The 15,811-nt window shown below is 35.4% G+C and overlaps 1 protein-coding gene across 5 annotated transcripts in view; it reads left to right on the top strand.

Moving 5' to 3' along the window:
- RPF2 (ribosome production factor 2 homolog) overlaps window positions 1–15,811 on the top strand; it is a 42,586-nt gene that overhangs the window by 14,816 nt on the left and 11,959 nt on the right. For all 5 annotated transcript variants that reach the window (XM_014561532.2, XM_006187404.3, XM_032484701.1 and 2 more), the window contains 5 exons: window positions 982–1,063; window positions 1,720–1,796; window positions 2,651–2,750; window positions 10,090–10,192; window positions 15,406–15,550. In XM_014561532.2, coding sequence (XP_014417018.1) covers window positions 982–1,063; window positions 1,720–1,796; window positions 2,651–2,750; window positions 10,090–10,192; window positions 15,406–15,550 — 507 coding nt within the window. The remainder of the gene's footprint in view (window positions 1–981; window positions 1,064–1,719; window positions 1,797–2,650; window positions 2,751–10,089; window positions 10,193–15,405; window positions 15,551–15,811) is intronic.

Below are 15,811 nucleotides of genomic sequence, written 5' to 3' on the forward strand. Positions count from 1 at the left end.
ACTTGCTTCTAATTAAAACACTGGAATGAATGATAACCAAACTAAGGGCCCACACCCCAAGGGGGTCTTGCAGTCAGTAAAGGAACGTTGAGGATTATGATTGTTTCAACGTTATTTAATTTTTTTTGTCATTAAATTAGGAAGCTTTTCCAACTAGGCTAGAACTGGACTAGCACACATGCAAGCTAATTTTTGTGCTGAAATTGGGAATGTCTATAAACCAAATCCAAGTATGCGGAATGTGAAGAGACATCAGTGTAGACAGACACTGGTGTAAAAGGAGCTGTCTAGGATTGGAACCCTATAACTGTGTTTCCACTCCTCTTGAATCTGTAGTGGAAGTCAGTACTTTTGAGAGCCATATGGAGGAGCTGCCTCTTATTGGTGGGAACATCATAGATCTGTCAGTCAGTCCTTGTTGGGTTCACAAAATGGAACTAGTCACAGGTGAAATGGTGTGGAAATTCTAGGACAAGATTGCTGTGTGGATGAAGCTTGCAGTAGAAAGTAGTTACATGCTTTGTAAATTTGTAAGTCCAGTTATAAACATCCCCAAAACACCATATTGATTAATTCATGTAAGCACCCATTATATTTGTGTTCTGAATGCATGGATGGACCACTGATGATAGCAGTATGTCATATGAGTGAAGGCATCTGTTCAGCAAATGCAATACTTGGTATGCTATTCCAGAATAACTGCATAGCTGAAAATAAATGGCCTCTTTTATTTATTAACTAGTAATTTTCATATATTTTAGTCTTAAACTTATATCTTTTCCCTAGGTACCTCAAATCAGAAAATTTGAAGTAAAAAGCTAGAAATAAAACCTTTTCCCTCTGTTTATTCCTATCTAGTTTATTAAGTCTTCTTTAACTTCCACTGAAGAAAACCGATAGACATTTTTTTAGTTCAGAGGTACAGTACTTAAGTTTTTTATATTTATGCATTGATTGAATGGAATTTCTTTGGTTTTACAGGAATTTTTTTCAAAGAAGTCAGATTGTTCTTTATTCATGTTTGGCTCCCATAATAAGAAGCGACCAAATAATCTAGTAATAGGTAAATATCATTTACTTTTTAACTTTTATTTACAGTCAGTTCTGTGACTCAGATTAATTGATGGTATTGAGGATTCGGGAATAACCAGTAAGCCCTAAACTGTTTTTTTATTTTCCTTGTGAATTTTAATAGAATTTTTTTTATTTACCAGTCTGCAGGTAAAGAATGGGCATGTAAATATCACCCTACCTCAAGTTGTAGAAAATTTTTTGAATGTAAAGCATATATATCCTGAGTCAGTCAGTATTAGATTTAGGGGGGAAAAGTAGCATACTTAGCCATGTGAATTAACCCTTCCCTAATAAATACCTGTGTAATGAATATATTTGAAAATGAACCCTTGCCTGTATTGTGTTTTGAAATTTGGACTGGCGTGTGGACTGGCGTGCTCACTGGCTTAGGCAAGCCCTTTACCCTCTTTGGCACTTTACTCTTATATAAATTAAGGGATTTGGGGTAAGTGATCTCTAAGATCCTTACCAGGGCCACCAATTTATTCTAGGCAGAGTTAAAAATTTAAGAAAGAAGCGACATTCTTGGGAGATATAAGAAGGAAAGAGGCAGATATTAGAGCATTTTGACATGCAGATAAGTGGATACACATAAGGTGGCTGTTTGGGAAAAATAAATGGTTAAAAGAAAATATATTTTTCTAGGTCGTATGTATGACTTCCATGTGCTGGATATGATTGAATTAGGTATTGAGAAGTTTGTTTCTCTAAAAGACATTAAGGTAAGATATGATCTTAAAAATAAGCATTTTATGATGTTGCTCTTGGGCAATAGTGACATCTTGTGGTGAAGAGTACTGTACAGTTTTGTAGCTTAAATCTTTTTTACTCTAGTGTGCTCTAAACTAAAAGCGCAATTTCATTGTACCTTTACTTTAAAACGCAGAATATATTTGTAGCGTATAACACATCTGAGCAGTTAGACTTTAGAGTGATTCCTAACCCTTTGTCTAGGCCCATAGTTGAAATGCTATCATCTCCTTAATTATCACAGCACCTATTTTATGGAACCCCAGAAATATCACAGTTTTCAAATGAGCCCTATTCTAAAGCTTGGAAGCTTTAGCTGATCCTACAGTATTTTGACTGCTAGCCACCAAATTGCAGGCTCAGTTATCCCCTTGAGGACTTGGATCTTTGTGTCTCCTTTGATTGAATGGGATTATGAAATAGAAAATAGTAAGTAGTCTTAGAATGGCAAGAAAAGTGTCCTAATGTGGCTCCTGGGTCCAAATTGGGCTTCTGCTCCTTCAGACCATAGATCTAGTACAAAAATCTATAAATTAAAAAAAATCCCACTCTGGTTTTTAAATCTAAAGTCAGTATTCAAGGGGGAGGGTAGTAAGTTGAAAGCATGGTTAGCAATGTACAAGGTCCTAGGTTCAATCCCCAGTACCTCCATTACAAAACAAACTAAAAATTAAAAAATTAAAATCAATATTCATAAACATAGTTATAGGACGGATAAAAAATGTGAAACTGAATCACTGTTTTTAAGTATTGACTACTTTAAAATCAACATATAGACAGTTTAGACTTGATAATTTTATATAATTACTTTTCTTTTATTTCCTAGAATAGTAAATGTCCCGAGGGAACAAAACCTATGTTAATATTTGCAGGTGATGATTTTGATGTAACAGAAGACTACAGAAGGCTAAAAAGTCTTCTTATTGGTGAGTATTTTAATACTTATCTGCAAGACAGCTTAGGTAGGCAGTCTTAAGACTTGTCATTGGTGGTGGCCATTTGCCACTTCATTCTAGATATACAGCTTTTTCTTTTTTATCTCTTTTTTCCCTTTTTATTATTTTTATTTCCCCACTAGCAGCAGGGGAGAGTTAAAAGGATGTTAAACTCTATAGATCATTATTACTTTTTGATGATACGGTTAACATCGGGACCAACCTATTTATATAGAATTTTATACTTTATGAAATGCTTGCACTTACCTCCTGTCATTATTTGCATCATTATATTAAATTTGGAAAATTGAAAATTTAAATTTTCAAGCTTATACTTCATCCATATTGAACTCAAAAACCTCTAGTAGTTTTTCTTACTCTTATACACAAGGCTTTTCACACTAAAAACCTCATGTAATTTGTTTTTTTGATCTCCACCAATTTCCTTCCTTTTCTACTAAAAAAGTTTTGTTGAAAATATATTATGCACATTCCTATTGTCTTTACTAAATCATTCTTATTATCTAGTTTCTTCCATTGTTGCAAATTTCAGATGAAGTTTCATTCCTAGGAAGCCCTCAGTGACCTCCCCAGCTCCTTTTATTTCATTGTCATCATCATCCTAAGCGCCAACCATGTGCTGGGTACTTTATGTATATTGCTTCATCCTCACAGTAACCTTGTGAGGTTGTTTTATAGATGACTTATTCCTAGTGAGCTACACTCATTCCTAATGATATGTAATGACTACATCCTTTTCTATGTGTTCACAAGTCTCCTCCTTAAAATCCAATATACAATGTATAGTTACTGTCTGGGATTGATTTAAATTTACCAATTTTAAACCACTTGTTCTCTCCTTTTTTAAAAAGCTGACATTACTGTTTTCTATAATTTCTTAACACGTTGATCGCCCACTGTGGGTCCAGTGTGTTTCCTGCGGAGCCCAAATTCACACTTCATAGCAGTGTGACACACTAACAATATATGTGCTTATAATTAATCTGTTTGTTTCTCCAGTATAATTGGAATTATTTAAAAAAAACAATTTCTTTTCTTACTTCCAATTTTTAACCTCTTTATATTATAGTTTTATTTCTTCCTGGAATGTCATTGTTCTGCACAGAATAAATTCCAGTAACAATAGTCTGGGACGCTGTGGCATTACTTTGATATTTGTTAGCTCGAGAGTGATATGCGATCTGATTAGTAGAACCGATTGATAAGCAGTTGTTTAGGATGGTACTCTGTTCACCTGCTCTGTTTGACTCAGCTTGGCAGTTCTATTCTGCATCTTTCAAGAGTCATTCTGTGACTTTTGCTATCCTTACAATGTCTGTCAGACAATGTAGAAATACAGCTGAAAGTGACACTAGTAGTGATGATGAAGTGATCCATGTCGGAAGAAGATACATTAATTAAATTTTTTCAAGTTCAAGCTTAGAGAATGAGGAGAAAGACGATGTTGAAGTTGAAACTGAGGAGGTTTTAGAACAATTAGTTGCATAGGAAGAGGAAGAAATAGATGATGATGGCGCGCTGGGCAGTACTCAGTAGAAAGAGTTCACTGGCAGCCAGAAGTCGTTCATATTCACAGGAAAAAGTGGATTTCTGACAGAACTACATTGTGATATCAGTCCAGGCTAAGCTCTTTTGCTGTTTTTAGATGATGAAATAATAAACCCTCCAGTAAAGGAGACAAATAGATATGCAGAACAAAAATTACTTCAACATTTAAATACATAATATAGTCAAATAAAGAGGTAGAAATCTACTTCTTCTGAAGAAAGTAAAAAAATTCCTTGCTTTTCTGATTTGGATGGGTCTAGTGAAACTAATGTTATGGATTAAATATTGGTCAAATGACCTGCTTTACAATTTCACATTGCCACGTACCATGAAGTCTTGCCATTGTTTTGAATTATTATAAAATTTCCACTTTGCAAATCATGAAATGATTGAAAGAGGTGATAGGCTTGGGGAAATATTACCATTGATTAATGCTTTGACTGAAAATGATATCAAAACATTTTTTCACTGGGCCCAGATACCATAAAATCGATGAGACAGTGGTTCCTTGAAGGGGAAGTCTTATATTTAGACATTATATACCGAATAAGACACACAAATACTGAATAAAGTTATTTAAGTTATGTTTGACCAAAGGTTATATGCAGTTGATAAAAATATATTTTGGACCAGAGACTAGTAGAGCCAGGCAAATTGGATTAGCTCAAAATGTTTGCGGTGAGCTTGCAGAAAAATTATTGAATGAAGGTTGTATCTTGTATGAAGATAACTCCTACACCAGCTTCAAATTGGTTCTAAAATTTTTGAGTTTGAAAACTCATGTTGTTGGGACTGTGCAGCATAATAAAGTTTATGCCAAAAGATGTTATGTCCCATCCACTAAGAAGAGGTGAAATGGTGTCACGAGAAGATGACAATGCAGTGTCAATGGAATTGTCATCTTGAAATGGAAAGATGTTCAGAATATAAGAATACTTTTGACAAAACATGCACCCATTATGGGACCAGTTCAAATTCATCTGCTTGTCACTGCAATCTTATAAAAATGAAACCACCTACCATACTTAATTATAATAAAGGATAATGTGGCATCAATAGAGGTGACCAGATGGTTTCATACACAATGACATTATGAAAAAGTATCAGTGGTACTGGAAATTAGCACTACATCTACTTATTGGGATTTCTGTCACAAATGCACATATTGTATACCAGCCAAAGGCAAATTAAAACTTAAAATATCAGAATTTAGGGAGCTTTTAGTTAAGGAATGGTTATATTCTTCAAATATTAGGTCCAGTAATATTCAAAGGGATAAAGGAGAAGAGATTCACAATTTGCAAAGTAGGAAAAATCCGCAAGGCAAAACAATCAGAAGAATGTGCGTCCTCTGTTATCAGAAAAGCAGGCAAACTTTGGAATGACAGGAAGCTAGAAAAAATGTAGAAAAGACAGGAACATATTGTTCTCGTCCCAAAACATGGCAGCAACTTTGTATAAATTGTTTCAGTGATTATCTTAAGAAACGTAGTATTAAGTAATTTTGTTTAAAAGAAAATATTTTTAGCTATCTGGGTATATACTTACATGTTGTTACTATTAAATAGTTGTGCTACTAATGAAAACTGTTGCAAATTACTTGTAAAAAGCTGCATAAGGAAAAGTAGCACCTATATCTGGGCAATGGGGCCCCTGAGGAAACACAGCTGTCACCTAGATTTGAGTGACATGGAGATTAACGTGTTAAAGGTTACTAATACTTAGTACTCTGTGATCACATCTGCCATCTCTGTTCGAACTCTGGAAAGTGATTTAGTTTGTCCCAAAAGATATGAACTCTTCTGATACTCAGTGGCATTTTCTCAAGTTTAAATAATTTATTCCATTTGAGCTTTTCTTGCACCATTCTTAGAAGGTAAGCTGTAACTTCTTTGGTTGCCCTTTTGGATTTTTTTATACTTTGCCCCCAGGATCACTTTTGAAAATTCGGTGGGTATATATTATAAACAAATTGTATACATGCTCTTTACAAATCTGAACCAACCAAAAAAGTTTGTGGGCAGACACATTGCTTTCATTTTTCCTTATTGGGATTATATATGGTCTTATTTGGGGATTACAATTTTCAGGACTTCTCGTTTCTCTTCTTAATAATGGCTGTTTTTGAAAAACTGAATATCATTATTACCTGTTCAATCCTTACTAAAGCTGTTGAGTTTGGTGACGTTTCATTTTTCCAATGGGAAATGGAGGTATGGAGAGGTTAAGAGCTATTAGGTAGGTGAGCCAGAATTGAAACCCAAAGCCTATGCTTTTCTGCCTCTGCTGTTCATCTTGTCCATGGTGAATAATTCCCTTGCAGTCTCTCTGCTGTAGGTTCTTACTTGTGTTGTCCATGAATTTATATTAAAAAAACTACATGGAAGACAATGACCACATTTCTTTCAATATTACACACCCCAAAACATCAAGGGGGTTTTTGGGGCCAAGATTCCTAGTACTTGTACTCCACTGGACCAGATTTCCTGCTTCTTTCCCCCTTGTTCTTCTGTATAATTATAATTTGTTATAACAGAGCTTTATTGCTTTTGTTTGAATGGCTTTATCTTCTTATTTTGTGCTTCCACTAGATGGCAGGAGTAACCACATACTGCGGTGATAGCGTGAGGGAGTGAAAACCGAAAAGGAATCTGGGTAAAGAAGAAAGGAAGGCAGAGGGATGGAGTGAGTTTGTCTGGCACTGAGCAAAGTTGAGTTTTTAATACAAATAAGAAATAAGAAAGTTGCAGACTTCTTGGTTTGCCTGGTGTGTTCAAATGAAATAGAGCAGTAGGAAAAGAGTTTTTATCAAGGGCTGTTTTCCTGCTAAAGAGTGCCCCCTCCTTTTTTTAATTGGCTAGAAAGAAAAGCTAACGTCAGTATTTTCATGTTAGATATCCATTTTATTTATTCTGAATTTTCCTTATGTTTTGCTTAAATATTATATAGATTTATAGTTCATCTTAATGGGTCCTGCTTTTTCTTTTTTTTTTTTTTTTTTTTTTGAAGAAAACCAGTATTTTTTGATTCAGTCCATCTTACTTTTTATGGTTACTTTTTAGTATGACAACTTATAAAGATGATAATGAATCAAGTAATAGGTTAGTTTTATTAAGTATTCCTTTAAAGCCAACCTTAAATTTAACTTCCTGACTGGGTTATTTTCCCTTCATTGCCTTTGCATCAGTAGTCATATACTGCTACATCTGCAGTTGTCATTTAAATTTTTTTTAACCTTTCTCATTTCCTAATTCTTACCCACTTGAGTATATATATTAATGAAAGTAACCATAGGTAAGGTCTGGCAATTTATTAAATTTAACCCTTTCTACAACTCTGCAAAGGTAGTTATATTAGTCTCCTCAGGCTGCCGTAACAAAATACCATAGACTAGGTGGCTTATAAACAACAGATTTATTTTCTTGCAGTTCTACAAGTCTGAGTTTTTGGTGAGGACTCTCTTGCTGGCTTCTTACTATGTGCTCACAAGGCTCTTCCTCTGTGTATTTGCATGAGAGGGAGGGAGGGAGAGACAGGAAAGAGGGGTTCAAGCTTTCTGGTATCTCATCTTATAAGGACACTGAACCTGTGGGGTCAGGCCCCACTCTTACTCCATACCTCATTTAACATTAATTACTTCCTTAGAGGCCTCATTTCCAAATATAGCCACAGTAGAGGTTAAACATTCAGTTCATTACAGTAATATTATTCCTATGTTGTGGATGAAGAAATTGAGACCAGTTAACATTTGTCCAGAGTAAAGAGGTAGTAAGTGGCAGAATCAGGATCTGATCTCTTCTCTGACTCCAGATCACCTGATCTTTCCCATCTACAGGAGTAACCACATACTGCAGTGATAGCAGGAGGGAGTGAGGTCAGCCCCCTGTGCCCTTTCCCAATGTGTTTACTCATGGACACAGCCACACCTGAGGTGTTATTTTCACTTGGAATTGAAAAAAATGTCCAAACTGGGGCTTTCCTTCTAACTATAACCAATTTATCTTCTACCTCTTCTATCCCCTACAATGACAAATGGGATTGTTTTCCTTAATTTTTTTTTATGGTAATTCATTGTTACAGTATAGGAATGCAACAGATTTCTGTATATTACTTTTGTATCCTACAGCTTTACTGAATTCATCGATGAACTCTAGTGTTTTGGAGGGTACATCTTTAGGATTTTCTAAGTTTAGTATCATGTCATCTGCAGACAGTGATGTTTTTTAAAAAGCAGAAGTTTTATATTTTTGTGAAGTCTATTTTATCCTTTTTTTCTTTAATAGTATGTTTTTACAGTGTTTTGTTTAAAAAATAAAACCTTTGCTTATCCTAAGATTGCAGAGATTTTTCTCTTAAATTTTCCTTTGAAGTCTGATAATTTTAGATCTTACATTTAGGTTGTGATCCATTTTGAGTTAATTTTTGTGTATGGTGTGAGGTAAGGGTCAGTCTTCTTAAACGTTCTACCTCATTTCATTCTTTTCTTTATGTCTTAAAAGCTTATGGAAAAAAGCACCTATGCCTGTGAGGTTTGCATTACAAAAGCTATTTCAGGGAGGACTGGAATGTACATATCTTGTTCCCCAGAATGATTCTGACTTCAGTAATGGTGCCACAACAGTGAGTGGGTGTTTACGTTAGTAAGTTGGCCACTGAAGGAGAATCAGGCTTTGGCAGAATCATGGGAAAGTTCTTCATTAATTGTGATCAAATTTTAGATCAAAATACCTTGAAAAAGTGCATATTTGGTTTATAAAAATATCCCTGAGGGATTTTTGTTTGGGGTAGTAGGGAAGGGTGGTGTATACAGGTGCAACTCACACTTGCATCCATTTTATGTACATTAGTGCTGTAATTTTCTTTTAGTTAACCATGAGAAAGAAAAAGCAAGCAACGAAAGATGTTTATGTCCATGCACATGGAGATAATTCCCATTTTATGAGCTAATGGGAAGAGGGAAGAAAAATGCTGGTTGACTTTAGATTGGGACAGAATGAGATTTTTCCTGTTCACAACATCACCTCTCTTGGGGCAGCTCTTTCTAAGTAATTAAGTTGGATGGCCTTTTATGCATAATTTTTTTCTTAGCTAAATGTTATTCATATATTTCCACTTATCCTCCTCCAGGTTTAATCTTCTTATCTGTAAAATGAAGTCACCAAACATTTTTTTAACATTTTTTATTGATTTATAATCATTTTACAATGTTGTGTCAAATTCCAGCGTTCAGCACAATTTTTCAGTTATTCATGGTGAAGTCACCAAACTTGATTGCTATTTATATCCAAGCTTCCTTCATTCATGTGCCACCTTTATAACTTCAGCCAAGTCCATGTAGTATCCATAGTATTGTTCACTGGAGATTTTTCTTTATAAATTGATTCTTCTTTTTAAAAGGAAACTTTATGTCCCTGCTCTGAATGGAAAATGGTATGTAATAACATAAAGAATGTATTGTAAATTATTTCTACTTGTATATTATTTAAAATCATCTCACTTAATATGATCTGTGGGAAAACAGCCTACTCATTGATCTTGATGGTTCTTTTCGGGCTTTGACACTTAGTTTGCTTTTCTTTGCTCATATAATTGAGATTTCTTTGTAGAATTTTCTTGCTTATTGGCCTCCACCGTAAAACAAAGGCTAGTTTGATTTAATAGTCAAAGTTTGAACAGCTGAATTTTAAAGGTGTGTCAAGTTTTGTGGGGTTTTCTTTGTGTTTTGTTTTTTTGTTTTCAACAACTTAATATGTGCTTTTAGATTTCTTCAGAGGCCCTACAGTATCAAACATCCGCCTGGCAGGTTTAGACTATGTTCTGCACTTCACTGCATTGAATGGGAAGATTTATTTTCGAAGCTATAAGTAAGTGCATTTCTTAGCATGTTTTTATTAATCCTCAAGGTTAGCATTTTAATGTGACTGTTTTATAGAGCTCAAACTTAGAATTGGTGTCTGGCCAAAAGCCCGCTTGGAGAGTTTGCAGGGTAGTAGTGACACAGCAGCTCTGTGCTTGCTGACCCTCAAGTCTGCCATCCCCCTGCTAACTTCTGCCTCGGAAACCCTACTTTTACAGGGCTCTGGAGCACTGAAAGCTACGCTCCTTCTGAGCTTTGAACACTGATTCAGTCTTGACCCTCCCTACCATTATGCAGTGTCTCCTTACTTTTCTTGACTGGATTTAGAGTGCCAAACCACAAGTTTTAGGCCAGCCAAAGCAAATCTCAAAACCCCGAGTCTGAAAAATGGAGTCTGAAAGGAATAAAGAGGTATCAGTGGCTAGATTCATTTTACCTTCTTTCTCCAGCCCAGGCCTTTCTACCCTACTCCCACCTCAGTATAAATATAAATCCTAACAAGCTGATTTTGTTTTCATTTAAAACCTTAATGACATGCTACAACTGTGCCTTTTGAGGTAAGCCTGACTTTTTTCTCTTATTTAAAATAGTGTTGGCACTGGTAATGGAGCCCACGCTTTTCTAGAGAATACATTGACCCCCACAAACTGCCTTCTTTGTACGTCGAATTCAGACTGATCTCTGTTTTGCACTGCAGCATGGCAGTGCTGCCTGAGGGCTGACAGCCCAGTGTGGACGGTGTCTCCTGTACAGTAGTGCTATTTGTGCAACCATTTGTGGACTTGAGCATTTTATCCATGGTTGTTTTTGGTGGTTTTTTTAAAAAAAATTTATTAAAGTATAGTTAATGTACAATGTTGTGTTAGTTTCTGGTGTACATCATCCATGGTTTTAATTTTGCTTTTTTCACAGTGGAAAGTGTGAGTTTTTTTCTTAGTTAAATAATAATAATAGTAGTAGTAAGGCAAAATGCAGTAAAATATCCACATGACTGCAAGATGTAATTAGGGATTTTATTCTCATTTTTAACTAGTTGAGATTAAAAGCCCTTTAAGTCTGTTTGAATTTCCAAATTTGATTTTGGGGCCTTTAATAATGTTACAAAGTAGGTCACTACTATTTATAGAGCAAGAATTAAAAGATGAAAATCACTAACATAAAAAAAAAAATCTTTTTCAAAACATACTAAACAAGAAGACCCTGGGGATACAAAGAAGCTAGGAATATAAACATCTTTGAGAATGAGAAATGAATAATAACAATAACCAAAAACTCACAGTGGACAGTTTCAAAGAAAGTATTCACTTGTATCAGAACTTGTATTTAGTGAGAAGAAAGATTAACTTGAAAAGAAAGAAATGCAGAGAAAGTAAAACAAAATGGACAGAAAATTAGCAAATCAGACTTACAAACAAGGGTAAGTTGGCAATGTAACTGCACATATCCATCCATCCACTTACTTTAAGAAGCATATAATTGCTGGAATCACTGTTAGGTTAGCATGGCATCTCCCATGATGAAAAAAAGATTGGAATTTTTAAAATCAGAGACACTAGTGTGAAATTTTAATCCCAGTTGTTTCATATAAACCCTGTAATACCTGTTAGCTGTTGATTTGAAATAGAAAATGGACAGTGTGATTGAGAGCGAGCCGCTAGTGGGAAAAAATCCCTTGACGTGGATGAGCCCCCAGGAGCCATGCCATGCCTGGGAGGGGAGGGAAGAGGTGGTCCCAGGAATGAGCATCACCTCTGAGCCCAGTGACCTGGCTCTGTGCTAGGCTTCACCACATGACACAGATAAGTCACTTCTCAGGGCCTCTATTTTACCTTTACAAAGTGTAGTGATACCATTTAGGTGATTCTGGGGTCCTTCTGAGATGGATGGTTCTCATTTATAAGAGGGAGAGGGGTGTGGATAAAGGTGGGAAGGTGCCTGAGAAGTGTGTCTGACACAGTGGGGCCTCTTAGGCGTTCCCACAGGCTGCTCTTGGGTGTCCTGCCTTCTTTCTTTTGCTATGAGCCAACCCTTAAGCAGCTGGTAAAAGATAATATTTAATACTGACACTAATTTGTGAAGATCGATAAGGCTTATAAAATGATTTTGAGCTTCTGGTATGAAAGGAACTCCGAACACTGAATTACATTGATAGTCTTCGACCCGACCTTTTGGGGAAATAAATTATAGAGTTCCTGACATCTTCCTGCATTTCCTATAATTAAGTCCTTGGAGAATTTTATTTACCATAGGGCCAGAACTATTACTATGAAACAGAGAATCTTTAGTAACTGCCACATATACCTTTGCTATGGCATTGGTTAGGTTTTATGGGGAAAAATAAGCAAAACAGAAAGTATTTGCATACCTTAAAAAGCAAACACAGCATTCTAGGCAAGGAGTTTACGTAATAAAAACAGAATGTCAATAGATACGGAAGAGAGAATAATAAGGAAATTACAGTTTAAACAAGAGTCATAATTCCTGTCTTTCTCAAGAAATAGGGAAATTGTATTTAAATATGTAACCAGTTAACATATTGAATAGCCTAAATACATCTGAGAGAAAGAACTAAGTTCTGTTTGTCTTTGTGTTCCTGCATCTTATACCATGTAGTCTTGCAGAACCGAAAATCACTTTTGATTTAGAGCTTACAGGGAAACAAAAAACAAAACTTGAGGTTAGGATCTGAGATGGAGATTAGGCATGTGATACAAAAGTTTGGGGCAGTAGATATTTGGCTGGAGATAGGAAGGCCTGGAACTGAAATGTCTGTCTTTTAAAAAAAGTGCAATGTGTATGATGGGATATGGGTAAAGGAAAGGGTTTTAACTTTGCTTGTTTTTAAAGAGTCAGTGTCTACTAGTTTCTTCATTTTCCTTAGTCTGATCACAAAAATCCTTTATAAATTCTCTTATTATTTCCCCAGGTTGTTTTTCAAAGGATTAACAATTGATGATTTTAGATTCTAGATTTCACTGTTAAGAACTATTAATAGAGAGAAAAAATATTAGCCCCAATGCCAGAAACTATATGCAGAGAACTGAAAATTGGAGAAAGTGTCCTTCTATTTTTTAAAATATATTTTTATTGAAGTATAGTCAGTTTACAATGTTGTGTCAAGTTCTGGTGTACAACACAATACTTCAGGCATATAGGAACATACATATATTTGTTTTCATATTCTTTTTCACCATAAGTTACTACAAGATATTGAATATAGTTCCCTGTGCTATACATCCTTCTATTTTCTATGAAGTAGAAATAGAATAATAAACATACTCAGTGAAGTGATTAAGGTAAGATCATTCACACAGACAGTATGGCACGTAATTTCATTCAATAAATAGCAACATATGTAGTTACGTGTAGTTATTTGGAAATAATCTTAATTTTATATACCACTCAAAATATTACTTTGATACATCTATCAAAATTCATCCAATTGTACATTTGAAATACGTGTAGTTTACTGCACAGTAACCATACCACAATAAGGGTGTTAAAAAGGGGAGGGGGAAGGGTATAGCTCAAGTGGTAGAGTGCATGCTTAGCATGCACAAGGTTGTGGGTTCAATCCCAAGCACGTGCTCTAAAAATAAACAAGTTATGCCCCCCCAAAAAACCCCAAACCACAACAACAACAAAATTAAAAAATTACTTTGTTAGGAGGACGCTTGCATAAATAAAGAGGTACTTGGGTAATCTGCCAACCATCAGGCATGGCATGAACTGTTCTGGATTGACAAATTTTCCATTTAGCTGAAAATCAGCATTTTAAGTGGTAGAAAATTTTTTCATTGAAATTTTATTTATGCAGTTTCTTAAGCAATCTACTGAACCCGAGATATTAATCAAGATTTATCTTGATGAGAGTTCTGCATGATAAATGTCATTTATTTGGAGGTACTGAAAATGTGGATGCAAATTCAGAAGGACCTGTGATTTAAGAGTTAAATGGTCCCTGCAGAGGTAGGCTTTGAATTAGCTATTAGGGAAGATCCCATGATGTCAGCCAACTTTAGCCTCTACTAGTGTTTTCCCCTCCAGTGAGCCTGGGACAGGCTTTCTCAGGTCTCTTCTGGCACCACTGTAAGGAGAGTGTACTAAGGGCTTTTGATTAGGTTCTTTTACTCTGCTTCTTTCCTTCATGTCCCATGTCAGTATTTTATCTTTTACAGTAGTATCTGTTTGTTTGTTTGTTTGTTTAACTTTTTTGCTCTTTACATATCCTAGGCTGTGGGGGGTGTTTTTATTTATTTGTTTGTTTTTAGTTGTTCAGTTGGGTTTAATTTACTGTGTCTAATACAGCATATCTATCATGACACTTCCCATAGCTAGTAAATATCCCTCGCATGAGTGGACTGTGTTGGTTGGTCTGCATGCGACGCAGGACTGTTAATGAGCTTTTGCACCCTCACTCCTGCTTCCTGGTGTTCACGTCTCTCCTGTGTCTTCCTTACTCCGCTTTCCTCTCCTGTTCTCTCATCTCTCATGTCAACTATTGCCTCTTTACACTCCAGCTTTTATGTGAAAAGGCCGATCTTTTTAAACATTATTATTCAGTCCTTTTTTTTTCCATGTGGAGATCTGGCCACCATAACAAATTGAGTCTTTCAACTCAAATAACCTTCAGCTTTTTGAGCTGTTCTTGTGGTATCACTCACTAAAAGAATTTGTGAGAATCTCTTTTTTTCCCACTGTATCCCTCATATGTTCTCAGATCCAGTGCTGTTTGGACATATGGTATCCAGAAAGTTGTGGTTTTATTATTAAGATTTTTGAGTTCATTCCAATCTATAGAGAGCAGTAAATGTTCTGTGGAGAAAAGTTGATGCTGAATGGGTCTTAGAGAAAAAAGAATTTGTTAATCATGTAAATATGATGTTTCAAAGACCTAGTTAAAATTATTTTTATACTTATGTAAGATGAAGAAGTAAAATCAAAGGATTTCATTTCTTAGAAGAATTGTCTGTTTCATTTGCTGTTTCTCAACAGTGTTATATACTTTTGGTTTTGATTTTTAAAAATAAGCAAACCAAAGAATATACTTGGCCTACATGTACAAGTATTTAATAAGCTTAGCCTTTCTAAATATTTTATATTATTTATGGAACTGATTTTTGTTCTCTTGAACATGGGAACAAAAATATTTGGGGGCAGAGTGGGGATGGGACTTTTATCAAAGTCAGAGCAACATTTCTTTTTTACTGTTTTGTAAAGGTTGCTGTTGAAGAAATCTGGCTGCAGAACACCACGAATTGAACTGGAAGAGATGGGACCCTCACTGGATCTGGTTCTGAGGAGGACACACCTAGCATCAGATGACCTTTATAAGTTATCTATGAAAATGCCCAAAGCCCTCAAGGTACATGACTTGCAGATTGATGCAATGTTTATTTATATACTCCAGTCTTATTCCCAAAAAGGATTTGTGCCTTATTACGTTAAAGAACATACATAAAGAGATTAATAAGGTAGATAAAATTAGACTATCAAAGCCAAGGAAAGAAGGAAGATGCAAATATGCCCACTGTAAAGGATAATAGAATTGTAGAAACCAGGCATCCGGTGTTGCTGGGAGTTTTCTGGTAGCCAAGACTGCCAAAAAGTTTTCAGCCAAAAAGAG

The sequence above is a fragment of the Camelus ferus genome, chromosome 8 (genome assembly GCF_009834535.1).
Source record: "Camelus ferus isolate YT-003-E chromosome 8, BCGSAC_Cfer_1.0, whole genome shotgun sequence".
NCBI classification, from domain to species: domain Eukaryota; kingdom Metazoa; phylum Chordata; class Mammalia; order Artiodactyla; family Camelidae; genus Camelus; species Camelus ferus.